The 13,891-nt window shown below is 34.6% G+C and overlaps 1 protein-coding gene across 7 annotated transcripts in view; it reads left to right on the forward strand.

Annotated features, from left to right (window-relative positions):
* The window catches only part of USP34 (ubiquitin specific peptidase 34), a 289,427-nt gene that overhangs the window by 266,113 nt on the left and 9,423 nt on the right, over positions 1–13,891 (forward strand). For 5 of the 7 annotated variants that reach the window (XR_008995834.1, XM_057497160.1, XM_057497161.1 and 2 more), the window contains 8 exons: positions 1,161–1,795; positions 3,719–3,876; positions 5,377–5,455; positions 6,972–7,098; positions 7,712–7,819; positions 8,958–9,062; positions 9,179–9,303; positions 10,298–10,421. Coding sequence is in view for 6 of the 7 variants with exons in the window: in XM_057497160.1 (XP_057353143.1) it covers positions 1,161–1,795; positions 3,719–3,876; positions 5,377–5,455; positions 6,972–7,098; positions 7,712–7,819; positions 8,958–9,062; positions 9,179–9,303; positions 10,298–10,421 (1,461 nt within the window). In the remaining variant the exon portion in view is untranslated. The remainder of the gene's footprint in view (positions 1–1,160; positions 1,796–3,718; positions 3,877–5,376; positions 5,456–6,971; positions 7,099–7,711; positions 7,820–8,957; positions 9,063–9,178; positions 9,304–10,297; positions 10,422–13,891) is intronic. The other 2 variants (XM_057497164.1, XM_057497165.1) reach the window with 2 other exon arrangements.

Consider the following 13,891-nt stretch of genomic DNA (forward strand, 5'->3'; position numbering starts at 1 on the left):
TAGAGGCTTTGAGGAGGCTCTGTACCGAATGCTAGTAGGTGCATTAGCTCATGAGTCTGAGAATCTGGGTTTGAATTCCAGCTCTGTCTCTAGCTGTATAATATGGAGCTGTCTTACTATTTTAAGTCTGAAAATGGGGATAGTAAAAGTACTGCCTTCTACATAAAATTATGATGTTAGATAGTATAAACGTTTGATAAGTGTTAGCAATTCTTGTTGTTATTGTTTTACCATTATTATTATTGTTACCAATATCGTTGTTTCCCAAGGCCAGATCTGGGCTCCACCTCTTTATCTGTGTGATCTTGGCCTTTGCTTCTTCAAGATTCAGATTTCTAGTGTAACATCACCTACCTCCAGGATTATGATGATTGTGAGAATTAAATGAGATAATATTTCTAGATTACCTAGCTCAGTGTCTTGGTCATAGTAATTGCTTTCATAGATGGATTCAACTATTAAGTCATTAACCTCTTAGAATTATAGCATAGACTTAATAACATTTTTCGGGTGTGTTGAAGTAGAGATTGTTTGCATTCAAGGTTAAACTAGAAGGCTTTCTAAGACTTCCAAAGTTAATGTTGTATAATTGGCATATATATGATCTTATGTATTACAAATGACTTTTAAGTAGAAGATTGCATTCTATCTTTATAAGTAAAATTAAGTACATTTTACCATTATCTGTAAATTATTACAGAACAGTTTACCATTATTTTGTAAAGAAGCAAAGTAAGATACTAAAACATTAAATGATTTAACCATGTCAGACAGCCTCACATATATCTTCTGGCTCCAAATGCTGTGTTCTTCCATTAAACTATATTATTTCCTGAGAAGAAATGAAACAACAAAATAAGTGGGAACTTTCTACATATTGGGAAAGCTAAACAGGAAAGGTTTAAAACTGTTTCTGCTAATGTGATTATTTTCACACTTAAAGAAAAACAATGACAGCATGAAGACATCTGTTTTCATCATTCCTTGGGATCTTTCTTTGGGGCCAGTGGTAAAGCAGAAAGATATTAAGAGATGTTCATGTCCCTTAATTTTCACTCATTTTAATTTTTAAAGAGAAGAGTGGCATTTTGTTTAATGACTGTTCTTCAGTCTATTTGATATCTTATAAGTATCTGACAGTTTTGTTTTACATTTTATAGCTGCAGCTTATCTTCTGGTGTCCCTTATACCAAGCAATTCATTCCGCCAGATGTTCCGGTCAACAAGGTCTTTGCACATCCCAACCCGTGACCTTCCACTCAGTCCAGACACAACAGTAGTCCTACATCAGGTCTACAACGTGCTCCTTGGTTTGCTCTCAAGAGCCAAACTTTATGTTGATGCTGCTGTTCATGGCACTACAAAGCTAGTGCCCTATTTTAGCTTTATGACTTACTGTTTAATATCCAAAACTGAGAAGCTGATGTTTTCCACTTATTTCATGGATTTGTGGAACCTTTTCCAGCCTAAACTTTCTGAGCCAGCAATAGCTACAAATCACAATAAACAGGCTTTGCTTTCATTTTGGTACAATGTGTGTGCTGACTGTCCAGAGAATATCCGCCTTATTGTTCAAAACCCAGTGGTAACCAAGAACATTGCCTTCAATTACATCCTTGCTGACCATGATGATCAGGATGTGGTGCTTTTTAACCGTGGGATGCTGCCTGCCTACTACGGCATCCTGAGGCTCTGCTGTGAGCAGTCTCCCACGTTCACACGACAACTGGCTTCTCACCAGAACATCCAGTGGGCCTTTAAGAATCTTACACCACATGCCAGCCAATACCCTGGAGTGAGTAAAATTGCTAACTTTCATATCTATATCCTCATGTTGATTGGAAATACCTACTTCCCAATGTGGGGAGTGGTGACAAAATACCGAAGTACAGTCTCTAACCCTTCTTTCTTAAGGACTTAACGTGTATTTGTGTTCTTGAATACATGTATAAAACGTTCTATTGTTATAAAACTGATAGACATGTCGATAGTTTTTCTTAGGTTGATGTTGAAATTTTATCTTTAATGGAACTTACCTGTTTCATTTTGATTTGCGGTTTTATAAATGTCTTTCATATGTACCTAACGAAAAAAGTCAGCTTTGTTGGTAGAGTCTTAAGGATGTATTTACTATTTAGGTATTTGTTACCGAGATCTACATACTGTCCTAAGCTGTGAACTGGGCAGTATTTTCTTTTACCTATAGTATTCCCTAGTGTTTTTTTTTTTCCTTACACTACATTCAAGTGAATACAGTTGTTAAGGGGTCTATCAGAATACAAATATATGCAGTCTAAATCTGACCTCTTTTTCTCTGCAAACTATTTGAGGGTTACATATTAAGTTATTCCCCCTCCATGTAAGGTTGTCATTCCTGGATATTTCTTTTTCACTGTGGCCTCTTACTCTCTACTGTAAACTCAAGATTACACCAAGGGGTTATAAATCTGGGAAGGGGATTAGAAGGAGAGTACAGACACTTTTTTCAAGCTGGTGTCAACCCAGAGGCCACAAACTGCTAACATGTGAGGCTGTTTGCTAAATGGGAGATGGTGGAAGTGGAAAAGTAGGAGCTTTTTCAAGATATTCAAGATTTACTTAAGAATTGAATTGAGTGAATAAAGTAAAGGGTATTTTAAGTTTTGGTATTTTTGATTTGGGTACTACGTTCCTTTTTCCCTTAACTCTCCTTTACACATAATGTAGTAAATTGTTCAGAAATTCTCACCCAGAAAGAATAATCTGATTTTCAGCTAAGAAAGTTAGAATGCCTATAATGAAGGAAGGAAAGTGAGTATGTAAAGTACTGAAAGAGGTTCAAAGACAATGATAATAAGAGTGCAGTAGGAAAAGAATAAGAGTTTGCCTGACTTTAAATAAGTCAGACACGACTTACTAAGATTCAGTGATTTTTTGCTATCACATTCACATAAATAATACTTGACTTTGTAATGTCATGATGAATGTAATTAAATACAAAATGTAATGACATGATGTATATAATTAAATACACCTTTGATGAGTGCCATGTGACTTAGAATATTTATCCAATAATGTAGTTTCTTACCCTTACCATCAATGAAATGTAACATCTTTTATTGTAGAACTTGTCTATTACATTTTCATGAAAATGGTGCTTAAATCAACTTTTGCCATGAAAAACATGAAGTTGGGGGTTTCAGTTCATTGACAAGTATGTGTTAGAGCAACACTTTCCTAATATACCCATGAGTAAATGAGTTTATAAAATCATAGTACGTGATTTTAAAAAATATTCTCACATGTCATGCATCAGGTACCTTGAACTTGACCATTCAGTCTGGGTGATCATTCCAAATATTGGCACAGAGGATTTTCTCAGAAACTGTGTTAATTTACATGTGTTTGAGGGGGGTAAAATATTTGTGCCAAAGAAGTGATTTCTTGAAGCAGAGAATTAGTGTGGCTCATCTGTGGATACCCATTTCAAGTTACAAAACTAGTGCTTAATGTAAACTGTATTTACTAATTCTGAAGTTCTATTTTAAGATTTTAATGAATAATATATTAAATTTCTGAAACAATTCATTGATAATTATAACTCTTCTTGAATGAATGGTAGTGTAATTTTATTTGTGTAATTTTAAGAGTTGTTTAATGAGCATAACATTAGAAGTGACGCAGACATTCTAAAATGTAGGCTTAAAAGATCATCATTATGCTTAATTGTCCTTTTTAGGCAGTGGAAGAACTATTTAACCTGATGCAGCTATTTATAGCTCAGAGGCCAGATATGAGGGAAGAAGAATTAGAAGATATTAAGCAGTTTAAGAAAACAACTATAAGTTGTTACTTACGTTGTTTAGATGGCCGCTCCTGCTGGACTACTTTAATAAGGTAAAAAGGTGTTTTCCAGTGTTTTTGTTGGTTTTGTTTTTCCAAGTGAGGGGACAGGGACCATCCTTTGACACTTAAAGAAGCATAACTTAAATTATTTATAATTACAAGTTTTCCAATTGTTTAAGGTTACTGGAGAAGTATTTATGCATTTAGTCACCTTGGAAAATTCATGTTTTGAAAGTTAGTGAGCTACTTTTGAATAGCTTTTGGTTTGGTTTGGGAGTATTGTCATTTTGTGTTTCGTCTGAATCGCAGAATCTTAGCATTGGAAAGGAACGTTAATGTACACAGTCTTACACCTAAAGTGTAACCCTCCTCTTTATGTCAGTTCATCCTAACTTGTGCTTGGACAGTTCAGTTCTAGAGGCCTCCAGAAACAGCTTTTTTCACCTTAGGATGAGTTTCACTGTTTCTCTGTTTTTTGTTCTATTTAGCCAAGATGTACCTGTCTTTTTTAACTACAGGAGTTAGCCCAAATAACGAAACATCATGTTTACAATTGATGAGAGCTCCAGAAGTTTTTGAATGGCTAAAATGGAGCTGCTGCAAATTACATTTAATTCCCTTTAACTGTAGAAATAAAGCCCAGATTAATTCCTTAAAATGATTCTGTATGTCTAAGACTTTCAGGTGAGATCATTTCTTAGGCACACATATTTTGGTAGTATTTTCTTCAACACTGTAGTATCTTAAGTTCATCTGCCCAAGAAAAGGTTCAGATTATCTTCTTTAGAAAGCTTCTAAATTTGAATATCTGTATTAATATACAAAATGAAATTAACTATACTTTTGTCAGGACTCTTTAAAAAAGAATTCTTTAAAAATTTAGCATTAATTATGAATACATTGTTTTCTCAAGGTTTGTTACTTAAAGCATATTTAAAGATAAAGACCTAGGGCTCTTTTAATTCTTTTTTGAAAGGGCAAAGAAAATACCTCATTAAAGTAGAAGGATTTCCAGTTACGTTATATAACAGCATTTCCATTACCAATAATGAAATAAGGTCTGTTAACAAGAGTAATACAATGATTTTGATATAAATTATTTTTAAGGCCAATATTTGTTTTTAATGTTTTTTCCCCTCATGGTACTATTTCTTCCTAATAACCAGCTGATGAATGCTTTGATAATTTAAGTATAATTATTGCCCAGAACTTAACATAATTTAGAAATAATTATGTTACTATAAAAAGTAAAAGAAGTGGTTTTTTTATACTGAAACTTTAAAAATATTCCCATCACACCTCTCTTCCACCATTGTGGATGATTAACAGTTGACTAGCTACTAATAGACACAACTTTTCTCAGTTGCTTAGAGAGTTTCTTATTTAATATTAACTCCTTTTATTACATTACTAAAAGAAATAGATGTAGCAGTCTCTGTTCTGTAGGTAAAAAGTAGAGTGCCTAAATGATGATTTAAGTTATTTTTTATCACCTTTGTGTTCTTATCTGAGATTCAGAGTTCTCAAACTGGACTTTATGTATTCTTCTAGTGCCTTCAGAATACTATTAGAATCTGATGAAGATAGACTTCTTGTTGTATTTAATCGAGGGTTGATCCTGATGACTGAGGTAAATATATTACCACATTTTATTGTAGATTTATCACATTTTAATATCTTTCCAAGACTTCTTGTTTTGTGGCTATTTAGAATTTCTGGTAGACTGTTAAATAGGTGTCTGGATTTTAATTCTACAGATCGGTAAGTGCTCATTTATATTCCAGGAAAAACAAGGCCACAGTTTTTAGGTTACTTTTTTCTTTGTCCATCTTAATTCCATACTTTGTCTTATTTTGTATTTAGAACAGCCACTTTAAAATAGCCTACTTGTAATTATTCATTTGTAAGGATAGAAATGGAAAAGAAACTCATAGATTTAATCAAGGACACAATTTCTCAGGAGCTCACTTATTAGAGTTACAGAAACTGAGATTAGCAGCATTAGAGGAAGCCATTGATACTATTACAGTGCTTAAAATCAGCCATTCATTCTTCCCATAATCTTGAATAACCACAACTGTGAGATGATTTTAAGACCCAGAGGTGCATCATACTTCTTGGTCAAGTAATAGAGACAAAAGAATACATGCCAAGAGTACCATGAGAAATAAGAGGGAAGATGGTTTTTTTCAGCTAATAGTATTGCAGAATAAGAAAACATGTTTGCAACTGACTTCAAAGAATTTGGACTTGTGAAGAAAAATGGGATAGTATTTAGATAAATGACTTAATCAGCACAGAGGCAATAAATAATACATTAAGTGTATTTGGGAAATGCCAAGTATTTCTGTTTGGCTAAAACAAAGCTACGTGAAAAGGAGTGGGGAGAATTTCACTCTTTCATTCAGCAAATGTTTGAATGCCTACTCCATGCCACACATTGTGGTGGCCACTAGGGATACAGCAGTGAACAAGACAGACATGGTTCCTGGCCTCACAGCTTACAGGTTAAATGCTGCCCGAGTACATTGTTCAGATTATGTACTGCCACACACTGTGGGCTACAAATTTTGAAGTATATAGGCTAGGGGAACTGACATGAGAGGATTAGAAAAATGTTTTGGTGTAAAATGCAATAGGAAAAAAACTGTTTTAGGAATTAAAGGAATTAAAAGACTTTAACAAGCCAATATGATTAAAGGAACTCCTACCTTTTGGACCTACTCTTAACCTCACTTCAGACCTACTCTTTTGCTTATGGCTGACAGCTATTTCAGAAGCCCCAGAAAGTTAAAGCAGTTACCTGTTTTCCCCCATCTTCCTGTTGTTGCCTGCTGCTCTGTAATCTCTAAGGCCTGCAGTCTTAGAGTAAACAGTAATCCAAAAAAAAATCCCATTAATCAAATTATTCCTTCAGACTAAAATGTATATACAAAATAACAGAGCTCTGAAGGTGAGGGCTATTTTTATATTTTCAAAAGGGCTGCTTGATAGAATGTGACTTTTGGATAGAAAGAAAATTTGCTGTTTACATATGCACAAACATAGTCTGAGTCTGAAAACGTCTGTCATAAAGGATGAACCCTACCACTTTGTGGCTCAATCAAGTAAAATGAAGTTTTCCATTTTTTTTAAATCACTTGCAGTCTTTCAATACACTGCACATGATGTATCATGAAGCCACAGCTTGCCATGTGACTGGAGACTTAGTAGAACTTCTATCAATATTTCTTTCGGTTTTGAAGTCTACACGCCCATATCTTCAGAGAAAAGGTTTGGTCATTCTTCTTATTTTTGTTAGTTTCAGCTATTAAAGAGCAAAGGCTTTTAAATGGCATGCTTCAGAGAATGTCTTTATCTCTAGTTTTTATGTACAAAAGATGGGGCCAATGCTAGCTAACCATCAGGAGGCATTCATCATGACTTCCTGTTATAAAGCTGGAATAATGCTCTTGTTTATTTTCTTTATGCCTGCCTGAAAAATGGGCAAGCATGCCATAAGTGTCAAGATTTAGGAGATTAGAAAAGTGAAGGTCTCCAGCAGGAAACTTCTATGGCTTAGGTTTGATCATTTTTAGTTTCAAAAGAAGTAACTATAAAACATCTCTCTTGCATCCCTGTAAATTAGTGTGAACTGTGAACTTCATACACATTCCTAGAAAATGGGACATACTCATCATTAAAATATGTGCTTTAAGAAATCTAACAAGTTTAACAGTAGTAGCCATCTCATGAAAATAATCACTTAGTTTTCACCAAAGCTGTTTATGTAATTAATTTGAATTCCTTAGTGTTAGCCTCCATAGTTTATAGACTACAATAAAAAATAATTGTGAAGACATATAATCTCAAATGGCATATTTATGTTTGCTTTTTATATTTACAGATGTGAAACAAGCATTAATCCAGTGGCAGGAGCGAATTGAATTTGCTCATAAACTGTTAACTCTTCTGAATTCCTATAGCCCTCCAGAACTTAGAAATGCCTGTATAGGTAAGATACTTGAAAAATATCCCTGTTAAATACCTAGTGGAAGAACATTTCTGTGGGATTTTTTCCTTGTAAGATGTTCTGTAGAGTTTGGAATACATTTATATTTTTTAAGTGTAATTCACACTGGCCAGCAGGTCCTAAGAAAATTGGTTATTTATTAACATGCCAATAATTACCTCTGTGATCATGGGTATGTCACTTAATATATCTGGATTCTTTGACCTTAGATTATGTCTCTTGCAGCTCTGAAATCTTCTGACCCTATATACAAGGTAGAACTACGCGTATGTTTACAAAGTAGATCTGACATTGTAAAGGGTTGTGATTATTTCACTGTGAGTTCTTTGCCTAAAGATACTTGGTAGTAGCTGTTCTTAGACTCCTGAATATTTTTATTGATTGCATATTTATAGTAAAGTGACCATTTGTGCTGTTGAAGGACCCCTGTTTTTAAACTTACATTGAATTTTTTACTTACCTTACAAGCCATTTTAATTATTTGCACAAATAATTTCTCAAAATGGCCTGAATAACTGGCCAACTGGTGTAAGCCGTCAGTCTTGGCAGGTTTTGACCTCATGTTCTGTACAATTACTGGCTTCTGTATATTTCTCCAGTAAGAAGAGAAGGGCACATAGCAATAACTTCTGATTGCCAGTAGCCTGTATTCATGAGCTTTTCTCCTCTGTGATTAGAAGATGAGAATTAGTCCAGCCAGCATCATGAAACATTAAAAGTAGATTAATTATCATCCCTCAGATCCAAAGAACTTGGATCTTTAGATTTCTTTCTAAGCTGCTATCGTTGATTTTCTGAAGACACATAATCAACATGCATTATGTATTTCCCATAGTGTACTTCTTTATGATACTTATCTTAGATAAATAAAATACAAATAAATAGTTTTAAATTTTGGTCTCTAAATGATGGCCCTATTGTCGTTAGTAACTCTGATAATCCAGATGTAATTGAGCATCAAACAGAATTTCTCCCAGTGTCAGGAGCTGCAACGATTTTAGACTCATTAAAACCTTTCAGCTGCCACACTACAACCAGTCACCCCAACAGGGTTTGTGTTTGAAAGTAGCAGGTAGATATACTCTAGTTCTTTAATACCAAATTGTGTTTTTGTTTTCAGATGTCCTCAAAGAACTTGTGCTTTTGAGTCCCCATGACTTTCTTCACACTCTGGTTCCATTTCTGCAACACAACCATTGTACTTACCATCACAGTAATATACCAAGTATGTATTCATCTAGCACAGTACTTGAATGTGGCTGGCATTTAATCTTTCTGCACACTGAAACATGGAGATTTATTTTTTCCATTTATTCTTATTGTACACTTTTAATGTCTTAGTGTCTCTTGGACCTTATTTCCCTTGTCGAGAAAATATCAAGCTAATAGGAGGGAAAAGCAATATTCGGCCTCCGCGCCCTGAACTCAATATGTGCCTCTTGCCCACAATGGTGGAAACCAGTAAGGTATGTTGGGATGCCAGGAAAATCATGTTTCTGTAGTACAGTAATTTCCCCTCTAGCAGATAGGAATATATTAGATTTAAATGACCATTTTGTGGCTCCTAAGATTAGACTCATTTGGACTTTTTCCTTTTAGTGCTCTGAAATGTTGGTTGAATATTTACAAAATCAACACTAAGCACAAGTAGTAAGTTTTTTTTCCCCTCAAAAAATACCCTAATAGAAGGCCTTATTAATATTTGTCACTAGGCTAAATTACAACTGGGTCATACATCTAAACCTGAAAAGTCAAGTTAGGTACTTACTATTGTTTAAATTTGGCCATAGATTCAATAATGACTTTATTGTTCTTTCATTATAATCCTTTGACCTAAGCCTAACATAACCGATTGATAGATTTATCATCATTTGTAATCTGATTATTGTCCTCTAACACTTATTCTAAAATAATGCTATTCTAAATTACAGAGAGAAGGTACATTGACATAGGATAATTTATCTTAGTTTCACCATTTTTTAAACAATTTTCCCCTTTATCTTTCTTCATCCCACTTCATTGACACTCTTACTTGCCCACACCACTTATCTTTGGATCTTAAATATACTGAAGAAGTTCTTTAAAAATATTAAAAATAATTAACACTGCAGTAACCACTATAGAAATAAATTGAAATCTTATTTCAAAAATCAGATTTAATCCACTCTTCTTGAAATGTCTGTAGAGTTAGTGTCACATTTTAAAATTCTACAGTAATTTTTATTAATGTCTATAGAAATAATGGGTAATTTTAATTGATAGCATTTGCACACTGAAAATAAACTTGTGACAATTAAGATCTTAATACCATGACTAGAAACTTGGAATTTAAAGCTAGGTTCTTATAGAATTTAAATATTTAATCAGATTTTTAGTTAAATTTATTACATTTGCACAAAATATGCTCTTTAATTTATTATACAATTTAAGTGCAACCATTTTATCATCTTTAACCTTCAGGGCAAAGATGACGTTTATGATCGTATGCTGCTAGACTACTTCTTTTCTTATCATCAATTCATCCATCTATTATGCCGAGTTGCAATCAACTGTGAAAAATTTACTGAAACATTAGTTAAGCTGAGTAAGTATAAAAGATGAGCAGTAAATTCCACTGAATTATTTTAAGCCCCTAGCCATTCAGGAAGGGGAGGAAAAAAAATGAGACAATCTTTTTTTTCTTTTTTAAAGTGACTGTTTAAAAACATTAATTATTCTTGGGAACATTTTTATTTTTATTAACAAAACACCAACTTACTGGTTTCCATTGAATAGCTCTGCCCAGAGTTTCAGCTGGCCTATAAAGGAGTGTGGAGTAGGGCTGGTCACTTTTGTACATAGAAGCCCAAGTCCTCCTCCATCTGCCCAGCAGAATTAAATTAAAAAAAAAAAAAACTGCTCTGTTTAGGGAGGCAGGCTTAGAGATGGACTTCCCCAGCTCTGATCGTGAAGATAAGATGAGATCTATAGTGCCAGCTGTGCTGTGGAGCTGGCAATGCAAAGGCAAGCTAAGTGGGCTTGCCAGGGTGAAGCAGAGGTGCATATATGAGTAAATTAGGAGGTAAGTTTCATAAAGTGGAAAAGTGAGTTGAGAATAAGGGAAATTTAAAAAAGAAGATAGGAGAAATAGAAAACCATTAGTGGATTATGAAGGAGTACAAAACTCCCAATTACTTAATAGTAATATTGTCTCTCCAAGAATGTACCTGAGACCTTTTAGAGAACTGCTCCCTTTGGGTGGCTTTCTCTAGCTGAAAAGTCTTTAGAAGACATGGAGCCCTTCTCCAAATGACCCCTATCTCAGGACCTCCAGAGTTCCCAGGCTCTGTGTCCAGTGAGTGTCAACTTTAGGGATGGCCCAGCATCCCTTCAGTGTCCTGGATATTTTTTTCAGAGGATGGGAAATGAACTACTCACGGAACCACCACCCAGGTCAAGAAATAGAATATTATCACACTCTAGAAATCCCCATGTCCCTCTCCGTCACAACCCTTTCCTTCCTATGGAAAGAGTTTTGATCCATTACAGGTAGGGCAAAAGATGTGAACTTATCTTAGGTTTCGTTATCCAAGAAGAATACTAAAGTGTTAACATCTGTCAGGGATAATTTCTCTTCAGAAAACTCTCTTGTTGGTAAGTTATTAGTGTCTTAAGATTTGAAAGGTTGTTCTTTCTACCTGTTATCATTAGCTGGTTTTATAGATATATATGTGGCTGAAGTGCCAAGGTGGAGAAATGATATGTTCAGATTGGCCATTTCATGATGACACAGTTGGGTCGTGGCATTTGGTAAAAAGCTCTAAAACCTAGAAATCATCTGGTGTGAGCAAATACCCAGAAATTCTAGTAACACAGCCTTGCTTCCAGATAAGGCAAGGGACTCACAAAGATGCTGACCTTAAGAAAAGTTCTTGGTAACTAGGTACTTAAGATTTAGATGAAAGTTATGTGAGGAGCTATATTAGCCACTTGAATAGCTCTGACTCTTTATTCAAATAATGAATTTTATACCCTGTTTAGGACGGTCTTCCTCATCAACCCAAATACACAGTTTTGGGGAAATTACAGTTGGAGGGGAAAGAGGGAAGGGATACACGCCTAGCCATCCATGTTAGCTGAATCAGCTTCCATAGTATGTCATACTTGTGTCACTCTTAAACCATGAGCACTGTTGGGGCTTCCTCATAGCATTTAGCTCCTTACATAAGCCGTAGCCCGTAGAACTTAATATGAAGATGGGAATATTATCCAACTGCATCACCAGCCTCAGTATGTATGCAGGTGAGTGTTGAGAACTTAAAATGTGCCTAAGCAAAGAATCTTTTACTTAATTTTGACCAAATCAAATAAAATAGCACAATGTAGCTGGTGGCTACCATATTGAGTAGCACAGCTCTAGATAAAAACTGACAAATTGAATAGGTAAATAAACACTTATTGAAGAAAATAAATACATCTTAGTTATGCAGAAAACTAGATATTTTTTGGATATGAAGTAAGATAAACACCTAAAAACAGTGCTTTACACCTCTTATATATGGAAAGGTTGTGTCCTGGTGTCTGAAGTTAACTCTCTATTCCAGCTGAAATGACTATTTCCAGAGAGAGGCACATAGGAAAGGGCTTGAGAAAGCAAAGCCCCCATGAATGACTGCAGTGGGGAACAGAATGCTGACAGGGAGTCTTAATTTACATAATTTCTTGAAGAAATTTTATTTGGCAACAAGAGAAGTGTAAGTTTAAATTGGTTCTGTCCTTAATCATTTGAGCCTTGTGGTTAGATGGCCTGAGGGCCAAAATATGGTGACCATAGGTGGGACCTATCTTAAGACCTACACTGGATTGTAAGTCATTTCCAGTTTTAAGGAAAAGTCTTTGTGGTAATTTTTATATGGGCAATTGACCAGATTTTAAGATTTATTGGGTAAAAAGGAATTATGTAGTAATTGTCAATTAGAATTGCAGGAGATAGAGTTGCAGTGCTAAATAGGAAACAGGGAGGGTTGGGATGCTTTTGAAGTGAGGACAGCCAAGCGTGGGGTTAGGGGAGAAAGAAACGGGGAAGAAATTCAGGGAGGGTGAACAAAGTGAAAAACTGTGTCTGAAACCCAGTATTCTGATACTTAAAAATAACAAGAGTTTAGCCAGAAATATTCTGAAAAGAGTAATAATGAGGGACTGGCCCTATTGATTTATAAAATATTTACTAAAGATACAGTAATTTTTTATCTTATTGTTTAGTATTTAATATATACAGTTCATAATTCAAAACATTATCAAAAAGGTACACATCACCTTATCACTCATAGGCTTTCCCCCAATTTTTATTATTAGTTTTCTGCAAAAAAAAACAGCAAATACAAGTGTATTTTGTCCCCTTTCTTACATAAAAGTAAATGATAATGATTAAAACTGTGTAATACAGATACAGAAATTCATAGGCAGAGCAGTGGGGGAAAAGCCCAAAAATAAACATAAGAGATAAATGAGGATTTGGTAGATAATAAAGGTGACATCAGACTTGTGGGAAATGGCCAGTATTGAGAGAATTGGTTAGCCCTCTGAGTCAGAGAGGAGTAGTAAGACTTCAATACCTACTTCATTCCTTAGATCAAAATACATTCCAGGTGGATTAAAGATTCAACTGTGAAAAATAAATTGTAGGAATAGTAAAAAAAAAACATACTGTCTTAGAGATACCACCTTGATATTTGACAGACCACGTTAAGTAGGACACAAAACTCCAAAACAATCAAATAAGAAATTGAAAATACTGACTGCATAAAAATCGAAAATAAATGTGAGAGGCCATAAGTTAAAATGCAAACAGCTAATGGGAGAAATATTTGCATTTTTAGCAGATAAATAGCTAGTATTGCCAATATGCAAAAACTTTTAATGATTCAGTAAATGGTAAAGAACATTAAGTAAAATACACAAAGGACATGAGGCAATTCACTGTAAAAAAGTAAATATTTGGTAGCTGTATGAGAACTTGCCAAGCCTTACTAATAAAGAAAGCAAAAATTATTTTCTTTCTTTTTTTCCCCCTAA

This window comes from Manis pentadactyla, chromosome 2 (assembly GCF_030020395.1).
Source record: "Manis pentadactyla isolate mManPen7 chromosome 2, mManPen7.hap1, whole genome shotgun sequence".
Taxonomy (NCBI): domain Eukaryota; kingdom Metazoa; phylum Chordata; class Mammalia; order Pholidota; family Manidae; genus Manis; species Manis pentadactyla.